Here is a 26876-nt window from a genome sequence, read left to right as displayed (position 1 = left end):
TTCTTGCCTATTTAACTACATGACAGATTTTTCATCCCAGTCCCCTTCCACACACACACACACACACACCCACACACCCCCCCCCCCCCCCACACACACCCACCCCCAATTTGGAAACCAAGACAGAGATAACGATTCTTCCCTGATGCAATTAAGGAGAAGGGAAAGGCCAGAAATTTCTTTGGCAAACAATTCTATCCATGACCATTTGTGTTACTGCTTTGCTTCAAGTACAGTGTACTTTTCGCAGGGAAGACCAATGTTGTTTAGTGTGGGAGTGGTACTCTCCAACATGTTGACAGTGCAGAAGTCATTTATAGTCATCTGCCTCTTCCCCTGCTTGTGCTTGCAGCCTGATGGCAACTCCACAAACCTTTGAGTGCAATACTGGGTTAAAAGCCAGTGATGAGCTGGCTGGTGTAGTCTTTTCAATGAAAAAAGTAATGGATGAGATGGGGTTAAGAAATAACTACTACATGATGACACTCAATAGGAAAGACTTGGGGGAGGAAAAGGAAGGATTTCAGAGACAGGGACTGATAGGCTGGTGAAAAAATGCTGGGGGGACTAGAAGGAAATGGGAGTATACATCAGCAATCTAATACATACCAATATAATTACTTGCCTCTTGAAATCCTAAAAACCTGGTGGTGTAAACAGAGTCTCCTTGATAGTTCAGGGCCAATGGGATTGGCACAAGGACTCAGTGAACCCAGAGCCTCCAAAATCATAACCTCGTCTCTGCTAGGAAAAAAAGGACTGATGACAACAGCCAGAAAGAGAGAGAGGTGATGAATCTGAGGAATATGAATGGATTACAAAGACCATGAACTATTATGTATTAGCTAAAGTACGCAAAATGTGGAGCAAAGGAAGCCTAGGTAGCAACAGTAGCAGACACGATTACCTGTAGCAGAAACAATGTGAAATCTGTACCTGGACATAATCATTCTCCTCCTGGACACTGAAGTGGGGACTGTGCAATTTGAAAGCTGTTTCTCAGCTGTCTTTAATATTCACAGTACTGTTCTAAACTGGAGGGACCAGACTAAAAGGAAAACCACCTGGCACAGGAGTAGAGGAATCAATGGATATAGGAAAAGGAAATGAGGCATCCTTATCTTTTAACTTCTAGACTCCAAACTTTAAGCAAATTAACTTGTATATCTAAAAATCAAGACTGGACTAGATCAACTTGTTCTAGGAGTACCAAATAAATATAACACCTATATACAGATAATCCAAGTGCTAGAGTATATAGAAAGAAAAAAAATGCAGGTAAAGAAAAGAAGTATGAAACATTAAAATCTTCTGCAGAGTTAACTTTTAAAAAACAAAGTAAGTATGAAATATAACTATATTTAGGGATTAAAATAAAGAAGCAACTTAGGCAAAGGCTAAGAAAGTGTTTAACTGGGGGCATTCTCTGAAGAGCTTGCTTTCCTGCTGGCCCGTAAAATATGCCAAAGAAATCAGCAGCCTTTCCCTTTATGTTTGTGTCATTTCTTTGCCAAGGAATGTCCCTGTGACTTGAAACACTGAGGGTGAGTTGAGGGTCCTTGCGCGCCCAGAATCGTGCATTATACTAGGGAAAAAAAAAGGTCTTCAATGGCTTGTAGGTTTGAGAAAAAAATTCTTCAGCCACTGTTGGCTTCTTCTTTATTAGTTTGAAAGTTTTCCTTTTCAGTTCCCTCCTCTTCGTATTACAGGATTTCATACTTATCTACTAGGAAAGTGGTCTCGGTGGAAAACCTTACTGGACTGTTCCCATCTACCTGGGTCACTTTGGTTACCTAGAAAAAGAAACAAAGAGTAAGGTAAAGCAAAAGGAGAGTGCGTCTCCAAGGTGCTAACTAAATTCTCAGTATACAACAGATCAAATTTCCTAAAAGCAGTATTAAAAGTCAGTCAGAAATGATTAAAAAAAAAAAAAAAAATTCCAATCCACGCCCTGACCAGTGTGGCTCAGTTAATTGGGTGTCATCCTGCAAAGCAAAAGGTCACCAGTTCAACTCCCCTGGTTGGGGCATGTACGGGAAGCAACCAATTGATATTTCTCTCTCATATTGATGTTTCTCTCCTTCTCCCCCGCCCCCGCCCTCTCTCTAAAAATAAATAAATAAAATCTTTTCTTAAAAAAGTTCAATTCACAACTGCAGCTAACAGTATCACTCCTCTCCATCAACATAATATACCAGCTTTCTAGATAGAAAAGACAACTGTTGGGATTAGATGTAGAATGGTATTAAGTAAAAGGTCCAGAATGAATGGCCAAATGCCCAGGCCTTGTTATATAAAACCTAAGATGTTCACAGACATTCTACCAGGATGATCAATTAACATTTTGACCCAAAATACAGTATTCTAACTCTTCAAAATTATTTGTCTGATTTGCTTTCAAAGTCTTACTAAGCTGCTCTATCATACTTAACTTTCTAGATCTACCTGGGTCCTTCTAACGAGATCTTGTCTTTTCCTTTTAATAATAAAAAATGTATAGTTGAATGAATTACCCGTAACAATGATGACTATTATGGCACCAACAAAATACTTGAACAATTGATTTCTATTTTCTATTGAGATTTTGAGAGAGCAAGTATACTACCTACTCTTCAAATGGTCCCGAACAGGAAAATGTACCCATTTCTATCTTACGTCGTGGGTTCAACAATGTGTGCTCCCAATACTGATGGGTTTATGCCAATAACTCAGACGAGAGAGAGAGAGAGAGAGAGAGAGAGAGAGAGAGAGAGAGAGAGAGAGAGAGAAAACACGCGCGAGAGCGCATGCGAGGACTGCACTCTGGAAGCATCCAACAGAGGAAATTATTATTTCCCAAGCTCTTACAGGAGGGCAGAGACCATCTAACAAAATAAGATAGTGACAGAATAATAAGAAAATCAACAAGTCAGAGGGGAACATGACTATATAAACTGGGTCCTTTTAAAGCAAATTAAAAAAAGTGTAGGAACAATGAATTAAAAGCAAGGTAGAGTTCACAAATTTGTATGCTTTGCCTACCTAAAGGACAAGATTTGTAACATAATTGGCTCATGTTTATCTGTACTTACATTTTCTTTTTTTTTTTTTTCCAAAATATTTTAGCCCTGGCTGGTGTTTTAGCTCAGTGGACTGAGTGCCGGCCAGTGATCCAAAGGGTTGCTGATTTGATTCCCAGTCAGGGCACATGCCTGGGTTGTGGGCCACGTCCCCATGGGGGAGGGCGGGAGGGATGCGTGAGAGGCAACCACACACTGATGTTTGTCTCCCTCTCTTCCTCCCTCCCCTCTCTAAAAATAAATAAAATCTGTAAGTAAAAAAAAAAAAAAAAAAAAAAAAGGTATACCTGTATGTTACAGTAATTTTTTTTGGAGATGAAGGAGACTTGAACAGGAAAGAAATCATTCGGCTGCCCGGCAATGCTGAACTCAAGGCTGCCACTCTTATTTTTGGCATCAATCACTGGCAGGCACCACTCCAATGTATTTCGTCGACTGTCATGTCGATATTCACCATCGATCTCACCAATCACTGGTGCACCAACACCAGACCTGTCATGAGAAACATCCACGTCAAGTTAGTTGTTCAGAGCTGGAAGAACTCTGCCAAGGAAAACCAGCCTCAAATTTTAATATGCTCTTCAAATCCTGCCCACTTTTACATAGTCCTAGGAAAATTAGGCTCCCTAATAAGGATCATAGTCCTAGCACCTTGGCTAAGGGTCTCACTCATTCCTTTTTTAGATACAAATATATGCAACCATAAGTAACTGGCAAATATGCCTGTGGGCTGTTCCAACATGCGGACTAGATCTGGAGCTAGCAGGGGACTGAGGCTGATAAATGTGTGAAGTGGGATATATTTTTAAAAATCTGAACCAATGGTTTGTTGCTGTGTCAAGATGGAATTTTAATATAATGCAGCTCTCTTTACAGGTGACAATGGGGAATAAAACAGACTGATAGTAGCAGAGGGAAACTTTAAACCCATTATGTAGTTATTTAGAATGGAATGAATTTGAGCCTTTGAGAGAATGTTTTCAAAGACTTCAGAATGTTTCAAAACATACTGTAGTTGAAGCCAGTGGATTTGATTTACAATCCAGTAAGTGAACTTTGGTTGATAAGTGAAAGCACAATTACCCCCCGACAACATGCAAACATGATGGGAGAAAAAGATACACAGTTGTCTGTAATCTGCAAAACAACTAGTTAGAATGTACTTCGCATTCCCACACATGGCTGACAGGCAGTGTCACCTATTCCCATATATTCTAAGCTTACCATCTTTTAACTCACCAGTGACAATGCAAAGCTTGTATTAGGGGCAGGGTAAATAATGGAGACAAAGAAAACTTTAAGGTTGATACAACACAATTAACTCTACCCTATCAATTTTATGTCCCCAGTTGTATTTAGGTTCTTTTTGCTCTGTTCCAATTCTGATTCTGATTTCTAATTTGATCAGTTTTAGACAATAGGATAAAATGTTGTCTAAATGTTCAATAGTCTGGAGACTACTTACAAGTTGAACTAAGGCACAGGAACCACCATTGCCACAATTATAGGGTAGATGGAGTAGCCTAAACATAATCTAGTAAAGTATGTCCTGCCTGACGAACAAGCCCGAGACCTATAATGGTTCACAGCAGCCACCTACTGTTCCGAAAGAAGCAGCAGTTGTGAAGAATAAGACAGTTCCCCGTTAAAGAGGGTAATGGTAATAAAGCCTATTTTTAAAAATGGAAATAAGAATGACTAAAACCAGACCTCATCATGTAAAGGTCTAAATTATCAAAAAGGGAATTTAAAAATTAAATTAGTTCCATTTTCTCTGCAATAATAACAAAGCAATAGAGCAGTAAAGATACACTAAAAATACACTTACTGGGTATTCATGGGGGATGGGAGGCTGAGAGATAAAGGACAGGAACTGGGATTCGTTGGTAAAGTAATAACAGTGTAAACTCACTAGAAACGCTTGTGAGGAGATTAAATTTAAAGTAGTGATTATTTCCAAATGAACCCAGAAAGGGGGCCATTTAAACACACAAGACCCTGGCTGGTGTTGGCTCAGTGGCTTGAGCGCTGGTTTGCAAACCAAAGGGTTCCCAGTTCAATTTCCAGTCAGGACACATGCCTGGGTTGCAGGTCAGGTCCCCAGTTGGGGGCATGCGAGAAGCAACCAGCAGATGTTCTCTCACACATTGATGTTTCTCTCCCTCCACTCCCTTCTCTCTAAAAATAAGTAAATAAAATCTTTCAAATTGTGCATTTTGTCAAGTTTCGACATGTATATACCTCTGTGAAACTATCACCACAATTAAGCTAACAAAAAATGTCCATTGCCCACAGAAGTTTTTCCCATGTGCATAGATTTATTTATTTATATTTAGAGAGCTGGGAAGGGAGGCAGAAAGAGAGGCAGAGAAACATCGATGTGTGAGAGAAACACCAATCGCTTGCCTATCATAGGCACCCCAAATGGGGACCGAACCTGCAACCCAGGCATGCATCCTAACCTGAATCAAACCTGTGACCTTTTGCTTTGCAGGACATTGCCCAATCAACTGAGCCATACCGGTCAGGGCAAAAATTGTAAGATTTAAATGTGTAGTGTACTGCATGTTAATCATACCTCAATAAAGCGGTAAGAAAATTTACTGAAACTAATGTAGATATCCTTTGTCTGCAAGAATCAGTAATTCCATTGAAAAATTTAGTTGAAAGTTTAAAGAGCAAAATGAAAAAGAAAAAAATTCATTCCAACAGACTTAATTTCGTAAATTGTAAAACAAAACAGAAAGTGAGCAGTGGCTCCTCCTTCTGGAGATCTATATTCATTACTACATGAACACACAGGACCAACATCTGAAAATAGCTCTACAATCTGGTTTTAAGTCAGTAAACTACATCCTCCTTTTGAAGTGCAGCTCAACGCATTTTGACAAATGTATGTAATTTTATAAGCACCATCACATTAAAGTCATAGAACATTTTCATCATCTCCAATAGTTCCCCTGTGCCTCTTTGCACTTTGCAATCAAATACTTTCTTCTTAAAAAGTCTTCTTTTCTGCTTCCTGATTTCTGTCCCAAGAATATTAAGAGTACTACATTTTGTAAATGTCATATAAGTGAAATCATATAGCATGTAGCCTTTTGTACCTGGCTTCTTTCACAACTGGTCTTTTTAAGAAATAAATATCTTAGCCCTGATTGGTGTGGCTCAGTGGATTGAGTGCCGGCCTGTGAATCAAAGGGTCACGGGTTAGATTCCCAGTTTTTCCCAGTCAGGGTACATGCCTGGGTTGCAGGCCAGGTCCCCAGTAGGGGGCACATGAGAAGCAACTACACACTGATGTTTCTCTCTCTTTCTCCTCCCTCCCCTCATCTAAACAAACAAACAAACAAACTTTAAAGAAGTAAATATCTTAGACTGAATAGCCAGCTAACTGATGCCTCCAAAACAAGTTCCAAAATACTAGGTCTCTAAACCTAATATAGAAAAATGATTACGCAGGAGACACCACTTACGGGAGTGGGATGGTAATAACCACATCATTCAGTTCTAAATTATCTTCTTGTAGCTCATATTCTATGTTGACATCACAGCCATTTCCACTCTCTGAGGGCCAGCAATTAACTAAGGAGAAAGCAAAGCAGGCATACCAGAACATTAGAAAGAGAAAAGTTAAGAGGGCAAATCAAAGTTGACAACTGTGGACCTTTTGTAAATATCCTAATGTAAATTATTATAAATAAGTTTCAACATTAAAGCTATTAAAAATAAAGCTTTAAAATACACAAAATGCAGCAGGTCATTTTCTCAAAAAGAATTTTGTTGTGGCAATGAAGACAAAAGTGTATAAGCCAGGATTATCCAGTTCTCAGTGTAATCTTAGTGGGACTGATTGGAAGCACTTACTTGTCAGTGGAATAAAAGATTCTTCTGTAGTTTGTAGTCTCCACTTTAGCACCCCTACATCACTGTTGACTGGAAATGACTTCTCTGGATTTTTCAAGCCAATTAGAGATTCTGCAGTGAAAAGTTTTTTATCTACATTTGGATGGGTCTGAAATGAAAAGGGAAAGAAAGCTTCTGAGGCTTAAACATCAGACAGGAAATAAATTCCCTCTGGTCTTCCATAGCCCACAATCAAAACATCTCAAATATGGTACCTAAAAAATTCCAATTCTTTATTTTGAAGAGAGATTTCCTTTCTTTAAAGATTTTAAAATATTTTAAAAAGTAAAAAAAAGTGATTTAACTCTAAGTCATTTTATTTGTAATTGATCAAGTTAATTTTCTAATTAAGGAAGTTAAATAGCTTTAACCAACTCTTTTAGAAAAATACTTCATAAGGAGCAGCCTCCTGGTGAAGTCAAGCTTGCCAACTAAAAGAGGAGGCTCACACAGTGATCAGCTGCCTGAGCCAGATAGCAGTACTAAAGTTGTTCAAACTCAGGCCAAGTAAGATGAGATAATCTTTTTTTTTAAATTGATTTCTAGAGAAAGAGACAGGCAGAAACAGCGATTTGTTTCACCCATTTACACGTTCATTGATTCCTATATGTGCCCGGACTGGGGATTGAACCCACAACCTTGGCATATCCAGACAACTCTCTAACCATCTGAGCTAACAAGTGAGGGCCTTAATCTTTTAAAAAGAAGTTATATTAGGAGAAAAGAAAAAGAAATAACTTTTAGATAATAGCCTACCTAAGAGGTTTGTCCAGAAAAAGTACAGCCATTGTTAATATAACAAGAATCGTTTGCACAACATCAATGTAATCTGGCAGCCAAGGAGAGTGGACTGGAATGCTCACATGTGAATAATGATGACTTCACTACACTAGTCAATGGGGGCGGTAGATGCCCTTGAGTGAGCATGTGTATTGTGTGGCTGTCGCATTCAAAATGACTGACTGAATACAGCAATAAATCTGCATCAAATTTTGTGTTAAGTATGAACATTCCTCCGTGGAAACTATTCAGATGATTCAGAAGGCTGTGGCTATGGGCAACTAGTGATTGGAAGCTTCATCACAAGCACCTGCTCATGTATCATGTCTTATACAGAATTTTTTTGCAAAACCTCCAATCACCCAGGTGACTCAGCTCCCTTACTGCCCAGATTTGGTGCCCTGCAACTTCTGGCTTGTCCCAAAACTAAAATCACTTTTGAAAGGGAAGAAATTTCAGATATTTGATGAGATTCAGGAAAATATGACGGGGCAGCTGATGGCAATTGGGAGAACTGTGTGAGAGAATAAGGCGCCTACTTTGAAGGGGACTGAGGTGTCATTGTCCTATGTACAATGTTTCTTGTATCTTCAATAAATGTCTCTATTTTTCAAATTACATGGTGGGATACCTTCTGGACAGACTTCATGTACTTTAACAGCCAGCAAAGCTGGTGTCATATAATAAAAGCACTACTTCCAGAAGACCAATTTGTGCTGATTATGGGAGGAAAATAAAGTGGACAAAAATACATTCTTCCCTGAAAAGGCTTTGTTCCTGTGATAAGAGACATAAAATCAATCATCTAAATGAAATGTGACAAGAACAACTGTAATAAATAAAGAACATCTCATACATATTCAGGCAGATAGAACAATACACATTTATTTCGTAAGAATTTTATGTGCTTTCCAAATATACCATTAAATACTACCCTTCAGATAACAAAACAAGCACTGGTAGTTTATACAGTGGCAGATTTGGTTTCATAGCCTGTTTTTTTTAAGTATTTTATTTAATCTTTGATTTGAGAGAGATAGGAAGGAGGGAGAGAGGGAGAGAAACATCGCTTGGTTGTCTTCTGTACACGCCCCAGGGGATCGAACCTGCAACCCAGGCAGGTGACTGGGAATTGAACCAGCCACCTTTCAGTTCCACAGGATCATGTCCTACCAGCTGAGCCACACCAGCCAGGGCTATAACCTTAAAACAGGTTAGCATAAAATACTTCCTTCCCTGGCTGATGTGGCTCAATAGGACGGGCATCGTACTGCAAACCAAAAAGTCAATGGTTCGATACCCAGTCAGGACACATGCTGGGTTGTGGGCCAGGTCTCTGGTTAGGGGCGTGTGAGAGTCAACTGATCAATGTTTCTCTGGCACATCAATGTTTTCTCTTCCTTCTTCTCTCCCTCCCTTCCCCACTCCCTCCCTTCCCTCCTCTCTAAAAATAAATAAAATCTTTCAAAAAATAAAAACAAAATATTTTATTATTAAGCTTAAAATCTGTTTTTCTAAAAACTGTAATTCTAGCAATGGATTCCTAAATGAATTCTTTTTACTCTTTACATAACGACAACTGATAGGTATTTCTCTGCAACTTTGTGAGTATAAAATCATTTATTAAATTTTAAAATGACTTTCCATTCAATTCCAATATTAAAAGGCCATTTTATACAGCTGCTGCCTATCTCTCTCTGGCTTCAGAAGAGATTTACTGCCTCAAGACATCCACTGTATACAATATATTACTTTCCTATGCATCTAGAATGGCATTAGTTACAGAACTTTAATAATTTTCTCTGTTCTGTGATTTATATGAGGAACTCCAGTGGGGAAGACTATGTTAGGTAGACAAACAAAACTCTTTTCCTCCTCCCTCTCTCTCTTTCTTTCATTTTGAGAGTATGTTTATTAAAGTTGGGGATAGTGAAAAAGGGCTCAGGATACAAGAAACAACAGGAGAGAGCCTAGCTGGGGCTGCTTTGGCTCACTGAAAAGGCAGAGAAGCCCTGGCTGATGTGATTGAGCACCAGCCTGTGAATCAAAAGGTTGTGGGCTCTATTCCCAGTCAGGGCACATGCCTGGTTCAGGCCAGGGCCCCATTTGGGGGATTGCAAAAGGCAAATGATCAATGTTTCTCTCACACTGTGATGTTTCTCTCCTTCCCTTTCCCTCTCTCTAAAAATAAATAAAATCTAACAAAAAAAAGGGTCCAAGAAAAGGGGGTTTTGGGGACAGAATCAAGGAGTAAGCCCAGGATGAACTGCTGCTCCCCTGGTCACAAGTCTTGTGGGGATCCTTAGAGTTGAAAAGATGCACGCCTGAGAGGGAAGAAAGATGTGGGTGTGCTCCCAGCAGGGGGAGCGGACAAACGAAGTCTCTACAAACCTGCAGCTGCACTCCTTTCTTATCTTCATTTTCCACATGAAGACGAATTCGGCCAAATTTATCATCTGAGATCCTCAGCATAATCATGCCATGCAACTCCATATTCTGTAGCCCTCCATCTCGGCCACAGGTCAGTGTGATTTTCTCCTCAACCTTCATGTGCACACTGTAAAGAAAAAGCAATACATTTGTTCAGAAGGATAGAAACCAAAACTCTACTTCTCCAGGGTTTAATGGTAATTACCCATCTACAACTTAAGATGCTCCTGCTATACAGGGTGGACAAAAAAATAGGTTTACAGTTTTGAGTGTGTGAAAGTTTATTATTGTATTATTATTTATTAATTACTGTATTATTTTCCATACAAACAACTGTGAACCTACTTTTGCCTCACCCTGTGTGCATCAAAATTTAAGACCATTATACCCTTTGATTCAGCAAATCTCATCCTACAGATAAATCCTCACCCATGCAAACAATGTAGTAAGTTAGTCACTAAAAAACTGTAATAGCAAAAGTTTGGAAACAATTTAAATGTCCATCAATAGAGCAGCGCTTAAATATATAAAAATATTGTATCTACAGAAATGAGTCTTTGGCAGTTGTGAAAAATAGTGAAGAACAATTTAAAAAGTAACTTCAGCCCTGGCTGGCATGGCTGGCGTGGCTCAGTGGATTGAGCGTCGGCCTGCGAACCAAAGGGTCACTGGTTCGATTCCCACTCAAGGGCACATGCCTGGGTTGCAAGCCAGATCCCCAGTGACGGGTGTGTGAGATGCAACCACACACTGATGCTTCTCTCCCTCTTTCTCTCTCCCTTCCCCTCTCTAAAAATAAGTAAAATCTTATTTTTAAAAAAACTTCAAACATTAAAAAATTAAAATTATACCTATAATATATGTAGAGGTTTTTAAAAAAAACCCTCAACCAAGGACATGCTTATTGATTTTTTAAAAAACATTTATTTTTAGAAAGGGGAGGGGAAGGAGAAAGAGGGGGAAAGAAATATCAATGTGCAAGAGAAACATTAGTTGGTTGCTTCTCACAGACTCCCAACCGGGGACCTGGCCCACAACCCAAGCATGTGCCCTCACAGGGAATTGAACTGCTGACCCTTTAGTTTTCAGGCTGGCGCTCAATCCACTGAACACACCAGCCAGGGCAACTGATTGTCTCTCACATGCCCCAAACAAGGGCCTGGCCTGCAACCCAGGCATAGGCCCAGACAGAAAACTAAACAGGCATATTTTTGGTTTGTACACTACACCCAATCCCCTGATCCCCACAGTCAGGGTTTCTTATTGATTTTGAGGAGAGAAGAAGGGAGAGGGAGGGGAGGGAAGGAGAGGGAAGGAGTAAGAGAGAAAACATCAACGTGAGAGAAATACATCGATCAAGTGCCTCCCTTATGTGCCCAGACCAGGGGTCAAACCCTCAACCTAGGCATGTGCCCTGACTGGAGATTGAACCTGCAACCCTTTCTTTGGTGTACGGGAAGATGTTCCAACCAACTGGGCACTCCGCCAGGTCATGTATAGACTTTTTACCCACTATTAACATTTTATCCCATTTATGTTACCATTTGCATACTCTCTAGCAATACTATATATATTTTTTTCCATGAACCATTTAGAGGCAGATAATATCATGGCCTTTCTCCCTAAATACTTCAGAGTACATTTTGTAAGAATATGAATATTCTATTACATAACCATAGTATTGTTATTAACTTTATAAATTTATATTGGTACAATACTGTTATCTAATCCACCATATGCCAATTTTGTCAGGTCTGAATAATGTCAAGTAGTAATACAAGATTCAGTCTAGGGTAAGGCATTGCATTTAGATGTCATGTCTGTGTAGCTTCAAATTAAGGAAATTCTTGTCTCCAAAATAATCAAGTGAAAAAAGCAACTGGAAAAATGTGTCTAGTACACTACCACTTATGTATAAAAAAGAGGAAAAAGAGACTACGTATAATACTTTTATTCATCTATATATAGACTATTCCCCTCAGAAAGATAAAATAAATAAACCCCAAACCAAAAAAGAACTAGTTAATACTAGCTGCCTCCAAAAAAAAAAAAAAAGAAATTGCCCTGGCTTGGTGGAAGAAAGACTTACTGTAATACCTTTTGAATCTTTTAAATTTTGAACTATATAAATGTATAACCTAATAAAGTAAAATAAAAAGTGCTGCTGCTATGGGCAATTATTAAGTACAGTCTATCCATATTCTTTACTAAAACTATTTTTAGCTCTGTCCAGCGAGGCTCAGTTGGTTGAGAGCGAGGCTCAGTTGGTTGAGCACCGTCCCTCAAAGGGAAGGGCTGCTGGTTTCATTCCCGGTCAGGGTAGTCACCTGGGTCGCAGGCCAGGCCCCTGCCTGGGGGCGTGTGAGAGGCAAACAATTGATGTTTCTCCCACACATTGGTATTTCTCTCCCTCTCTTTCTCCCTCCCTTCCCCTCGCTCTAAAAATAAACAAACATAATATTTAAAACTATTTTTAGTTGGGTGAACTGCTAAGGCTAAAAAGAATATTCTGACATCCAACTTTGTTCTCTGTTCTCACTTCTGTTCCCAGAAACAAAAGCAAGAGACTCAAGACCACAAAGGAGTATATCCTAAGACAACAGAGTCCAGTCCCAATTACCTATTTAGAAAAGAGTCTCAAGTCCTCTCTAATATGTGATAGTCTCTAACCTTTTTAAAAAATAGTGTCAAGCCTCTGTTTCACTCAAAACAACCATTAGGAATAGCACAGGAGCTTTACTGATTGAAAAGATTTATCCCCATGTAAACTTGCTCATTTCATACAGAACAGAACACATACAAAATACTCCTTTTATGTACACCCGACAGAGGTATCCTCCCAGACTCATCTTTTTGAGGTTGCCCTCAAAACCATCAGCAACAGAAGGTCTGGACTTCAAGACAAGAAATCTGAGTCATGAATATGGGAACTTGATACCTATCACTTAAAAGCGTTCTCAACCAGTACTACAGTCCTGAGATTAAGAAATCAAAATATTCTACACTGGTTCAACTACTTAAAAGGCAAGAGATAATATGTAAATTTGCTGTTAAAGATTCTTATAAATTTTGCATTAAAGATGGGCTCTCCAGAAAGTTTAATTAGAAAAAGACATGCCAAAATACAGTTTAGGGGTCATCACAGCTTTAGTCCTCTAATGCAAGTCCATTTTAAGAGAAAAGGCACAGACTAGGCATGAAGACAGGTTATTTTTTAATTTAGTAAGCACAGAGCTGATAAAAGGTAAGTTCTAAACTTCACTGAAAATACATGGCTGAGAGCCCCTAACTATAATTAAAGTAAAAAAAGACAGACCTCATGTTAATGACCTAGAATATACTCTAAGTCTTTTAAATCTGGAAAAATTAAAAGACACAAAAAGAATTTATAGTGGAATGAAATAAAAGTTTTTTAACATTATGCAGTCTGTTCTTACTGAAAAGGTTACTACTTACCTTTCCATGTTAATAGGTGGACCATGCACTTTGGTTGCTTCGGATGTACGCTTGCCCATATTGGAGGACATAATAGTTTCGCCTTCGGATTTCAATTTGTCCACAAAGTTATCTACTTCCTTTCCTTTGGCTCCAAGTTTCAAAGCCTTGCTGGGGCCTGAAGGTCTAAAGTGGAAGAATACAAAATAAGAAAAAATATACACACGATTTAAAAACAAAATCAAAACACACATTAATAACCCCGTATCTTTCAAGCTTTCCCTGAAGCAGTTTTTTAAGAGAAATGTGAAGACCTCAAGGGAAAATACCAAGCGTTCCAGTGTTTAGTAGATTAGATAGCTGAGTCACTATTAACATGCAAGCTTCAAGGACCCAAAGATCAAAGCTATATTTTGTAAGCATGCATGAGCTGATGAAAACTTTGTATCTTCCACCTGTGTACAAACTTTTACATATAATTTCAGGTAGGCACAAATTCTCCTTGAAATCCATTCATGAATACCAGATCAAAAATCCATGTTCTATAAACAGTTAAATTCTCCTCTTCTCCCAAAACAGGGCAACTCTCATAGGAAACTGAGGTCATGGCATCATTTACAAAAGAACTCTCTTATACACAAAAGGGAAAACACCACAGATTTATCCCCATATAATGTAGCCAAATTCAATATTACATCTTACTTCATCAAGTCACTCTTTACTGCCTGCCCAAAAAGCAGGTTATCACTCCAAAAAGACACATACAGTCTTCACCTGCCATTCTAAGGCTGCTGGTAATACAATGGATTATACCTGGCTGGTGCGGGTGCCACTTTTGGTTTGTCAGTTTCAATAATGGTCTCTGTAATCATGGCAGCTGTGCTGCCTCCAGAGACTGCAGAACTTCCAAATCCCCCAAATCCTGGTGCTTTTTTGCCCTGTCTCTCTGCATCTCTTCGGGCCTGTTGTAATTCCTTTGCTTTACGCCGCATTTCAGCCTTGGCTTCACGTTCTTGAGTCTATGAAAAAAGACATATATACACAGGTGTGGCTTTGAGTACAGTCTACACTAGCAAATAAAAACAGGATAATCAGATAGTGACACTTAAAAGAAAAGACATATAAACTGGCAGTCCCAGAGAAGAAACTATTTACCTCTCTGACTGCTCTGAACACCTTCTCCTCATGAGAATCCATTTCTGTGAAGGTTCTGATCTGTGCCAGATTAACATTCTCCCGGTATCCCAGGGCAACAATTTCATCAAAAGCAAAAATCAAATCAAAACAGTGATCAGATATTTCATTCTCCTCTAAGGCTCGGCAATATTCAGGGATCTAATCATGGACAGCAATGAAAAAGAAAGATTTATCAGCAGTTATATTTTTCAAGACTTATCTTTAAAATACACAAATTTTAATAAACCTAAGTCCCTTTACTAAATCCTTTCACTCTATTTTAAGCAAGACTTTGGCATAAAATCCTTCTGTGTATCTATATCAATAAGGCTTTTTTTTTGGTGCTTCAAAAAAATTCTTTCATAATCAAGATTTTGATTTTCTTTAGAAAACAGACATTTCAATTTGTACACAATTCTTACCATACATACCAAAAACTTAAAAAGTCTGTTGTTATGATTCTTTTCTAAACAGTTACTCCAGTGACTTTACAGCTTAAAATTTGGAGGCTAATTTCCCTTAAGAGAGTAGTAGCAAGTACATGTATCTTCAAATGTTGATATGCTATTACATCAAAATCCTACTAATTCTCAATTTAATATCATATATACTACATAATCAAATTTCCAATATTTCACAGCATGTTAACATATTACTAGAAAAACTGGTCCACCACACCAAAGACTCAGGGAGTGCACAAAATTCTGGCAGGGAGAGCCAAGAACAAGAAATGGTTTTCTTTAGGAAATAATTCTACCAAAAACATGACAGTAGAATTTAAAATGTTCAAGACATATTAAATGAATGACTAACTCCAAGTTGTTATTTAGTATACTCAGTACTATAAAAACTCCCTTCCCTCTATGGAATGTTAAGTTGACATCCAAGACAATCAAAACCTCCCATATTCAATATCCCACTATTTTCTGGTTGTCTCAAAAAAATACACAACCAGCAAGTGATTTCACCTCTTACAAAAAAAAAAGAAAGAAAGAAAGCAGTCCTGGCTGGTGTGGCTTAGTGGATTGAATGCCAGCCTGAGAACCAAAGGGTCTCCAGGTAGATTCCCAATCAGGGCATATGCCTGGGTGGCTGGCCAGGTCCCCAGCTGAGGGCTTGCGAGAGGTAACCACACACTGATGTTTCTCACCCTCTCTTTCTCCCTATCATCCCCTCTCTCTAGAAATAAATAAAATCTTCTAAAAAAATTTTTAAAAATGAATAAAGAGCTGTAGCAATAAGCTGCTGGGGTGGGGGTGAGGAAGCATGGAGCATGCAAACTGATAAGCATCAGCTATTTTGAGTAAAAATAGTTTCACGCAAAATTTAAAGCAAAAGACTGTAATCTACTGTTACAGAAAGACTCTTACCACTCTTGAGAAGAGCCTTAGGGTCTCAAGATCTTCTAAGATGTTGCTGTTTTTGGTAGTGATCAGTACCATGTACAATTTCTCCATAGGCTGGTAGACATATCTTACACTCTCTGTTTCAACAAACGTATGTTGTTTTCCAGTGTTCATGAGCTTTGGAAAAGCTGCTAACAAGCCCTCAATCCGAGTTCGGGTCATCTCCACAAACTGTCGAGAAACAATAGCCTTTCCTGCTTTCGTGCAGACTGCTGCTGCCAACAGCACCTGCCAGGAACATATATGTAAATAAGTACAAATTAATTATTTCATCACATCTGTTTTCTCGACATTGTCAGAGCTTCCATAGAATGACACTTTTTAAAAGAATTTTTTAAAAAATCCTCACATGAGGATGCATTTGTTGACTTGGGTAAGAGACAAGAGAGGAATAGAGAGACAGAGACATTGATGTGAGGAAAAAAACAGCAACTGGTTGCTTACTGTACACACAACAACCAGGACCAAACCCACAAGCTAGATAAGTGTCCTGACTGGGAATCAAACCAGTGACCTTTTGGTGCACAAGATGACACTCCAAACAACTGAAAATGACTTTTAAACTCTATTTCATGGTTCTTTTAACTATAGTATATAATTCATAAGAAAAGCTAAAGTAAAGGAAAATAAACTATTACTCCTGTTTCAATAACATACCTAAAGAAGATTTAGTAAAGAAATAATGATTTCCAAACCTCTATATGCATTATGAATGGTCCTCCTGTGACTCAGAAATGGGTTGCTCTTTGCTTTGGTGGGCTCATAAAGAAGAGTTTTAACTTTTTCTGAGAGGAACAGAGATTGACACAGCCAAACTGAGGTCTAATCACACAGATTAAAGGTTTGTAAGAAGCCCTGGCTGGTGTAGCTCAGTGGATTGAGTGCCAACCTGTGAACCAAAGGGTCACAGGTTCAATTCCCAGTTTAGGGCACATGCCTGGGCCGTGGGCCAGGTCCCCAGTAGAGGGCACACAAGAGGCAGCCACCCATTGATGTTTTGTTTCTCTCCCTCCCTTTCTCTCTCCCTCCTCCTTTCTATAAATAAATAAATAAACAAGCAAAAAAATAAATAAAATCTTTAAGAAGCCAGCCAAAATGGAGGTGTAGGTGGATACACTTTGCCTCCTGGCACAACCAAAAAAAGGACAACAAATTTAAAAACAAAAAATAACCAGAACTGCCAGAAAATTGAATAACCAGGAAGTTAAAGCCAGGAAGTCCAACAACCAAGGAGTTAAAGAAAGAACGTTCACTCAGACCAGTAGAAAGGGCAGAGACAGGCAGCTGGCGCAGAGAGGACACGCGGCAAGGTGGCGGCTGGAGGACCAGGCAGTCTCACATTTGCATGAGGATAAACCAGAGGAACAGCTGGGGAGCAAGACAAACCGTGCAATCCAAGGTTCCAGTGCGGGAAAAGAAAGCCTCAAAACCTCTGGAGGTAAAAACGTGTGCGGGTGGCACGGGCAGGAGAAACTCCCAGCCTTACACGAGAGTTCATTGGAGAGACCCAAGGGGTCCTAGAAGCTACACAAGCCCACCCACCTGGGAATCAGCACCAGAAGGGCCCAACCTGCTTGCAAGGGAAGTGATGGAAAGTCAGCCTAGAGCCAAGCAAGTGGCATTGTTCCCTCTCTGACCCCTCCCCCACATACAGTGTCACAACAGCAGAGAAGTGGGTAGCCCCACCCTACCAAATACCTAAGGCTCTGCTCCTTACAACATAACAGGTGAGCTGAGACAAATAGGGCCCAAATGAAAGAAAAGAGCAAAACTTCAGAAAAAGAACTAAGCAATGAGAAGAGAGCCAACCTATCAGATGCAGAGTTCAAAACACTGGTAATCAGACTGCTCACAGAAATGATTGAGTACAGACACAAATAAAGGAAGAAGTAAAGGCATACAAAGTGAAATAAAGAAAAATATACAGGGAACCAACAGTGAAGAAAAGCAGACCAGGACTCGAATCAACGATTTGGGACAGAAGGAAGAGATAAATATTCAACCAGAACAGAATGAAGAAACAAGAATTCAAAAAATGAGGAGAGGCTTAGGAACCTCTGGGACAACTTTAAACATTCCAACATCCAAATCATAGGGGTGCCAGGAGGAGAAGAGGAAGAGCAAGAAATTGAAAACTTATTTGAACAAATAATGAAGGATGACTTCCCCAATCTGTCCAAGGAAAGAGACTTCCAGGAGATCCAGGAAGCTCAGAGTCCCAAAGAAGGTGGATACAAGGAGAAACACACCAAGACACGTCATAATTAAATTGCCCAAGATTAAATATAACAAGAGAATCTTAAAAACAGCAAGAGAAAAGGAGATAGTTACCTACAAAGGAGTTCCCCTAAGACTATCAGTTGATTTCTCAAAAGAAACCTTAAAGGCAAGGAAGAGCTGGGAGGAAGTATTTCAAGTCATGAAAGCCAAGGACCTACATCCAAGATTCCTCTATCCAACAAAACTATCATTTATAATGGAAGGGCAGATAAAGTGCTTCCCAGATAAGGTAAAGCTAAAGGAGTTCATCATCACCAAGCTCTTATTATATGAAATGTTAAAGAGAATTACCTAAGAAAAAAGATGATCAAAACTATGAACAGTGAAATGACAACAAACTCACAACTATCAACAACGGGCCCTACAAAAACAAAAACAATCTAAGCAAACAACTAGAACAGGAACAGAATCACAGAAATAGAGATCACATGGAGGGTTATCAGTGAAGAGAGGGAAGAATGGGGGGCAGGTACAGGGAATAAGAATAATTGGTAGGTACAATAATTGGTAGGTGGGAGGGGGGTCAACAATAATATAGGAAATGGAGAATCCAAAGAACTTATATGTGCGACCCCATGGATATGAAATAAGGGGGGGAATGCTGGAAGGAGGTGGAGTGCAATGCAGAGGGGGAGAAAGGGGAGAAAAAAAAATGGGACAACTATAATAGCATAATAAATAAAAATATACTAAAAAAATCCAGACATAGGTTTCAAAATACTCTAACAACATATTGACTGTGCCACATTCCTATTTATATATTCCAGTTAACAAGAAACCTTTTTTAAAATATTCTCATCAAGAAAATAGAGGAATTCTCATATATTTGGGATAAGCTCACATTGGTTTCTCCTTTTCCCCAACTACTAAGTGAATTAGAAATTTGCAAAGAACCAAGTTGATCTATCAGAAAAACCAAATGACTGGGAGTCAGAAGATGTGGGTTGTAGTTTTTGTTCTTTCTTTTTTTAAAAGATTTTTATTTATTTATTTATTTTTAGAGAGGGGAAAGGAGGGAGAAAGAGAGGGAGAGAAACATCAATGTGTGGTTGCCTCTTGCACACCCCTTACTGGGAACTTGGCCTGCAACCCAAGCATGTGCCCTGACTGGGAATCAAACCAGAAACCATTTGGTTCACAGGCCAGCACTCAATCCACTGAGCCACATTAGTCAGGGCTAGTTTTTGTTCATTTATTTACTGTCTGACCTTAAGTTACTCAGCTTCTTTCAGACTCAGCTTCTTTGCTGTATTATGGAGCATCATGTAACTACCTAACAAGCCATATGAGGGTCAAATGAGTATAATGAAGGTGCAAGCCAAAGCAGCATATAACTTATACTACCTATGTTCAGCAATGTAAAATAGCACAATTGCCAAGAAATGTAATTCATTAAAAAAATTTTTTTTGCCACTTCAAGGTAACAGATTTTAACCTCTATGGGTTTGTCAATATTTTGATATTCAAATAATGAAGACAGATGCTCTCCCTAAAAAAATTTACTTAAAATTTTAGGGAATTCGTAAGAGCCTCTAGAGCAGTAATTCTGAAATGGCCCAAAGAGAACTGCTTTATGCAATGGGAACTGGTACTAATAAATGAGAGCATATTGCAAATGTAATCCTTGCAAGAGCGCTCCCCATCATTTAAAAAAAAAAAAAAAAAAAAAGGCAAAGCAAAAGCTGACAATCACTGTCCTAGGAATTATGGTCCTTTACCTTGGAATTTTATGAGGTTTTGAAAGAATAAAATAAGTCCCAGTTAAGATACTTAGTACAACTTAAACACACGAAGTCCTATGTCTATCTAGAGAAAGCACTGCTCAGACTAAACCTTCAGAGCTATATAAATATGCTGATTTAATACAAAACCCATATCTAAAATATCTAATAATAATTCTGTTAGAAACAATGTGGTAGGTTTCAGGGTAGTCTTCAGCAGCTGGAATTTAAAATTCCTCCATACCATATATATAGAATTTAGGTAAAAATTAACATCAAAGCCAACATAAAAGGGAAAAAGGAACAAAAAGCAACCTGTAACAAAAAAGGTGTGTGCAATGGAAAAGGGCGATTCATCCACTCTGTTTTATTGGGATTCCATTTTACCAATATTAGTATAAGAATTAACTAAATAGCCCTGACTGGTGTGGCTCAGTGGGCTGGATGTTGTCCTGCAAACTGAAAGGTCGCCAGGTTCGATTCCTGGTCAGGGCACATGCCTGGGTTTCTGGCCAGGTCCCCACTGGGGGCATGCAAGAGGCCAAAAAAAAAGAAAATTTCTCTCACACATCTGTGTTTTTCTCCCTCTCTTTCCCCCTTCCTTCCCCTCCTCTAAAAATAAGTAAATCTTTAAAAAAGAACTAAATAATTATTTATTAAGTACTTACTGTACACACTACATGCTGAGAATAGTAAATTAGATTGGCATTCTTCCCTCATCTTTTGTAATTTCTTAAAACTTTATCTAAAATTTTTTTATAATTATGTATGGTGACAAGTGTTACCTAGACCTGTTATGATTATTTCCCAATATATACAAATATTGAATTATTATGTTGCACAACTGAAACAAATGTTACATGTCAGTTATACCTCAATGAAAAAAAAAAAAAAAAAAAAGAAGCCTAGTAGGGACAGGTAGGCAGACTGTCAAGTAATGTGCTATGGGAATTCAGAGGAGGAAGAGAAAAGGGATAACCTCATAGAACAGCATTTAAGTTATGCTTTGATGAAATCGGGGGATGTGAATATGTAAAGATGAAGAAACAGTATGGTAAAATGCAGATCCCAAGGAGAAAAACTCTCAAACTCTCTTTGGGTCATTTCATTATCCAGACACAAACAAAGTAAGGCTCCCAAAGTAGGACCAACGTGCCCCACACAAAGTATGGATTTAAACACCTAAGACAGTCCACACCACAATTACAGGGTCCACGAGGCTGACACAGTTTTCTCTTCACTGTGTTATACATGTTAATGAGTACATGTGTTAACATGGCTGGAAGGTATGGTTGGAAAAAGTGGTTACCTCTAAACAAGATAAATTTAACCTATCCTAAAATAGTATTCACCTTTAAATGCTCTGAAGTAATAAAGGTCCTCTTCACATGTTTATTGATGTTTAACAATTATTAAACATATTATACAGTATAAAATATATAGTACACACTAAAAGGTAAATTAATTTTTCTTACTGTAATTTGATCTGATTTTCTCTTGGAAGACTAAATATTATTCTCATAGAGGTGTTTTATTTATTGTTTACATTTTTGGAAAAGAATATTTACATTTATAAGGAACTTTCAAGAACCCTTGATTGTTTTACAGATGTAAAAAACTAGGGTCCAGAAGTTAAATGATTCTCCAGGACTGTTTAAAAACACAAATTATCCATTAAGTTAAACTTTGTCAAACAACCTTTCTCTTAATAATATTTACAAGGGGTTGTGTACACTGTTCTTTGTTTTTGAATTAAACAACTCTCCCCTACCCAGATTTAACTACGTGGATCAGAAAGTTTCTTCAGTAAAGAAACCTGGAAACTTAGGTTTCTGTTCTGCCTCTACCACTAATTATATGACCTTTAGTAAGCCACTTAATTACTACTTGAAATATCCCTAAATCGGAGGTTAGCTTATATGAAATCTAAAGTGTCTTTTCATCTCTAACATTCTGTAAGTCTAAGTATTTGAAAACTTTACAACAATAGAAAACATACAATACCTCTACTTCACACCCAATGCTCCAATAGAAACTACTTTGTTGATATATTTTACATTAATGTTAAGTTCATGGAATGCAAACTGCCTGACTAAAACAAATTATGTATGTATAATATATGTGTGAAATAGATAGCTGCCTATCATCCTTCATCCCTACTAGTGGTTGATAGAGGTCCAAAGATAACAGGTCAGCATAAACATATGGAATATGCACAATTCCTCAAAGAAAAAAGTCAAGGACATCCTCCAACCCCTAAATACTTCAGTATTCCTCACTTCCAAATTAAGCAATCACTTTTTCCTTCGTAATTCATGATCACGTTAAGGATAGTTTCTACAATTCTTTCCTGTTTGCGTGATGTAATTACAGATAAAATCAGAGTGAAGATTAAAATGAAATCTAGGTCATATACAAAACCTAAAACTTGAAAGGTGACTCAGTAAGTTTTAAGCTGATCACAAGTTTCTCTTCTAAAGCAAAAACTTGTAGACAATAAAAATAAAAAAGCATCATTTGCAGCTTCTGCAGTGAACTTCCTGTTTGAAGAATAAATAAATGGAAAATTAGTGGAAACACAAGAAAATCATTTTCATTTTTTGACATTTCTCTCTCACATTGATGTTCCCCTCCCTCTTTTCTCCCTCCCTTCCCCTCTCTAAAATTTAAAAAAAAAAAAAAAGCGGGGGGGGGGAGGGGGAGAGAGAGAGAGAGAGAGAGAGAGAGAGAGACAGAGACACAGAAGGTCCTGGCCAGGTTAGAGCATCATCCCAATACACCAAGGTTAGAGGTTCAATCCCCAATTAGGGCACATACATGAATACATAAATAAGCAGAACAACAAACCTATGTTTCTCTTTCTCCTTCAAAAAATAGAAGTTAACAAAAAAATACAATAGCTGTGAGTTGCAGTACTGTATATGAAAAAGACAGGGTGCCCTGGCTGCTATGGCTCAGTGGACTGAGCGCAGGCCTGCAAACCAAAGGGTCACTGGTTCAATTCCCAATCAGGGCACATGCCTGAGTTACAGGCCGGGTCCCTTCCCAGTGGCAGCCATGCAAGAGGCAACCACACATTGATGTTTCTCTCCCTCTCTTTCTTCCTCTCTCTAAAAAATAAATAAAATCTTAAAAAAGAAAGAAAGAAAGGGGGAGGGAGGCAATAATCCCCTAATTGGGGACAGCAATTACTGTGCAGGATTTGTCTCCCCCCATTGTTTGTAGGTCAGCCATATAAACCCAAATCTAGCCTTCTAAATAACCGGTAATTTTTGGGAACTGAACTTAATGTTATCATTTATATTTAATGTGGACAGTACAGTAAGTTTACTCATTTCCTATACTTATTAAGAAAAGAACAGCTTTCTGTAGAAAAGCAAAGATTTTACATATTGGTGTTACCATGAGACTTAATATCAAATTTATTAAGAAAAAGAACAGACGATAATGATACTTGATAAATGTTAAGAAAATAAGAACATGTTCGGATTTGTAGAAAACTAGAAAAAAATCAAAAGATGCCCTTTTTATACTTAATTTTATAACAAGGTCATCATAAGCCATTTGTTTTGCATTTGTTCATTTATTTTTCTACTAGGACTTCACAGTATAGGGCATTTTGTACTAAATTCAGTGACTGAAGCCATAGGAAATCTATTTTTCATAAAAAGATGTATAGAGGAATGGATGAATGATTCGAAGTATAGTGAAATATTAACTAAAGAATCTAATTGGTGGTTATATGGGTGTTCACTACAAAGTTCAACTTTTCTAGATGTTTAAAAATTTTTCTTTTTTAAGATTTTATTTATTTTTTTAAAGAGAGGGGAAGGGGGGGAAAAAAAGAGAGAGAGAGAAACATGGTTGTGCTAGGGAAACATAAATCAGTTGCTGGTTGCGCACCCTAAACCGGGGACCTGGCCCACAACCCAGGCATGTGCCCTGACTGGCAATCCAATCTGTGACCTTTGGTTCACAGGCTGGCACTCTGTTCAATCCACTGAGCCACACCAGTAGATTTTAAACGTAATGCTGAGACGAGCCCTGGCTGTTGTGGCTCAGTGAAATGAGTGGCAGCCTGCAAACCATAGGGGTTACCAGTTCGATTCCCAGTCAGGGCGCATGCCTGGGTTGCAGACCAGGTTCCCAGTGGGAAGCGTACAAGAGGCAACCACACATTGATGTTTCTCTCCCTCTCTTTCTCTTTCTGTTCTCTAAAAATAAATAAATAAAATATTTTAAAAAAATAAAAATAAAATGTTGAGAAAAAAATCTTTCAGAAGTTTTGAAACAAATTTTAGATTCAAAAACTCTTATAAATTGTCACCTTATTTGGACATTTTTACTGTGCAGGGATATCTTCGTAAAGAAATAGGACCCAAAAACATTACACAGAAATAATACTTAATATCTTAAGACTCAACGGAGCAGAATGTACTGAGTTGTTGTGCTTCAGAATACACAAATCTGTGGGTTTGCAGATCATACCAAGTCCCAAAATAATTCAGAAACAGATGCATATTTATACATGACACAACTATATATGTCAAATATCATGCAGCTTTTGTACTTTACCACTCAACACCTAGAACTTTACCATCCCTCGGTTATCAATCAATTTAAAATATTGCAGGTCCCCAAGCCCTGACTGGTGTGGCTCAGTTGGTTGGGTGTCATCCTGCAAAGGTGGGGTCACCTGTTCCATTCCCAGTCCTGGCGCATGTCTGGGTTGCAGGTTCAGTCCCCCAGTTGGGGGGTAGGGGGGTCGGGGTGCCTATGATAGGCAACAGATTGATGTTTCTCTCTCACGTTGATGTTCCTTCCTCCTCTTTCTCTTTCTCTTTCCCTTCTCTCTCTCTCTCTCTCTCTCTCTCTCTCTCTCTCTGCAGGTCCCCAAATAACATCATTTCAAGATCATTTGATTAAAATGTTGATGAGATGCCATGCAAACTTAACTCTTATGTCAATCAGCCTACGGTAAAACTGGTTTTGTTATATGCTATTTCACTTAAAGTCCCAGAATCTACTGATGACATTAAGTGAGTAGTTGCTGTACTAAGTTCCAAGAACTTCCCCAACATCTTTTCATAAAGATTATCTGTATTTGATTTATGTAACACAAGGCTTTTATTTTGCTATTTAAATTATAATATGCTCTAAAATGCACTACAAATACATCCAGGATGTAAAAGGAAAAAATCACTATCCAAACACTGAGCATCATAGTGGAAACAAAACAAAAAAAAAAAAAAGAGATTCTGGAAATCTTATGTCCAACATTAAAGTTTTATGAGGCAAACCTGCATGATGTAATTTATGTGCCTGAAGCTGGAAAAACCTTTTCAGTGTTTGAAAGCCCAAACAGGAATCCCTCACCATCCAAGTTCTCATCTAAAAGACTGTCAATGGAACTTAATATGATTGGCACCGGATTACACTGTCATCTCTCCAGTGCGTTGGAAGATGCTTTAAATCAAATTATTAATCTACCAACAAATGGAGAAAAAAAAGAAAAAAAACTTTCTACAAAAGACTAAGTGCACTAAAAAAAATACTTTACTAGCTCGTGTGGAATCAAAGAATTTCTCCTACTTCATAAATATCCACAAACTGTAGTGATAAAGCAAGATTTAGTGGAGTCGGCATGGTGTTTCGTCCCATCCTCACCCACGTTAATTTCTCCCATCTCTACAATAATTGAGAACAAAGATAATGTATCACAGAGCAAAGAACACAAAGATAATGTATCCCAAGTCGTAGAGTATAACCCCTTCTTACTGTAATGTGCCACATACACATTTTACTTCACCTTAACAATAATTTTCTAGAAGACCAAAAGCCTGTGTTCTTTACTACTCGTTCATATATTCCCAATACTCTATACACTGCGTTTATTCGATCTCAGTGACAAATGGACACACCTAAGTTCTGTGGAAATAGTGGAAGGTCTCAGGGACACCTGGGTCTACAAAGTAGTGTTAGAAATGACTCCTTCCTGTTCCATGCCTTCTTTCAAACTTTCCTTTGTTTCCCCCTTTCGAACAAACAGATAAAGTCCTGAACGCCAAGGGGTATGGATTTCGAACATTAATGGCCTATGGAACACCGATGATGGGAGGCAAGCTGATTAAAGGAAGGGAATGCCTGGAGAGAGGTCCAGCCTGCTGAACCTAGGCACCCACAGAACATGCTGGACATCTGGGCCCAGGACCGCAGCGTGGGGTCCAAGCGACACCGCTACGAGGTTCTCGCAAAGCAAAAACCCCGACCGGTTCCAGAGCCCGGGTCTCAGCAGACGAAGGTGCCCAACTGTGGCAGTGAGGGGTGTGGGTACTACGACAGACGAACAAGAGTCAGGTCCCTCGGATCTCCCGGGATGTCCGGCACAGAGCTGCTCCCGGAGCAGCGAGGGAAGTGCCGGCTCCTAAGCCGCCGGGGAAGGGTTCCTCTGGCCTGAGCACCAGGCCGTCAGGCAGGCAGAGCGGGCGAGCGAGGCCGGACCGGGGAATTCGGCTTGGCTCAAATCTTACCATGCTGAGGACGGTGGTGGGGCGCACTCGCGCTCGTGTTCCACTGGGGCTAGGGCTGGGACCGGGGGGAAAAGAACACCAGCAACTCTGGACCTGCGGTCCCCCCTCACAGAAGCCGCTGCCGCTTCACCTCTTGCCAAGATGGCGGCCCTG

At 38.9% G+C, this 26876-nt stretch overlaps 1 protein-coding gene across 1 annotated transcript; it reads right to left on the bottom strand.

Annotated features, from left to right (window-relative positions):
- Positions 1 to 104: 104 nt before the first annotated feature.
- On the bottom strand, positions 105 to 26876 carry ARCN1 (archain 1). The gene is made up of 10 exons (XM_054592357.1): positions 26724 to 26876; positions 16157 to 16420; positions 14766 to 14945; positions 14424 to 14629; positions 13632 to 13796; positions 10137 to 10302; positions 6927 to 7074; positions 6536 to 6644; positions 3347 to 3551; positions 105 to 1793 (listed from the first exon to the last, which is right to left on the bottom strand). Exons 1-10 carry the CDS (start codon positions 26724 to 26726, stop codon positions 1704 to 1706), a joined length of 1536 nt encoding a protein of 511 aa, XP_054448332.1. The 5' UTR covers positions 26727 to 26876; the 3' UTR covers positions 105 to 1703.

Source organism: Pteronotus mesoamericanus, unplaced genomic scaffold (assembly GCF_021234165.1).
Source record: "Pteronotus mesoamericanus isolate MK-2021 breed Mesoamerican mustached bat unplaced genomic scaffold, CSHL_Meso_final scaffold_36, whole genome shotgun sequence".
Classification (NCBI taxonomy): Eukaryota; Metazoa; Chordata; class Mammalia; order Chiroptera; family Mormoopidae; genus Pteronotus; species Pteronotus mesoamericanus.
This window is presented reverse-complemented; position numbering and strand designations above follow the sequence as displayed.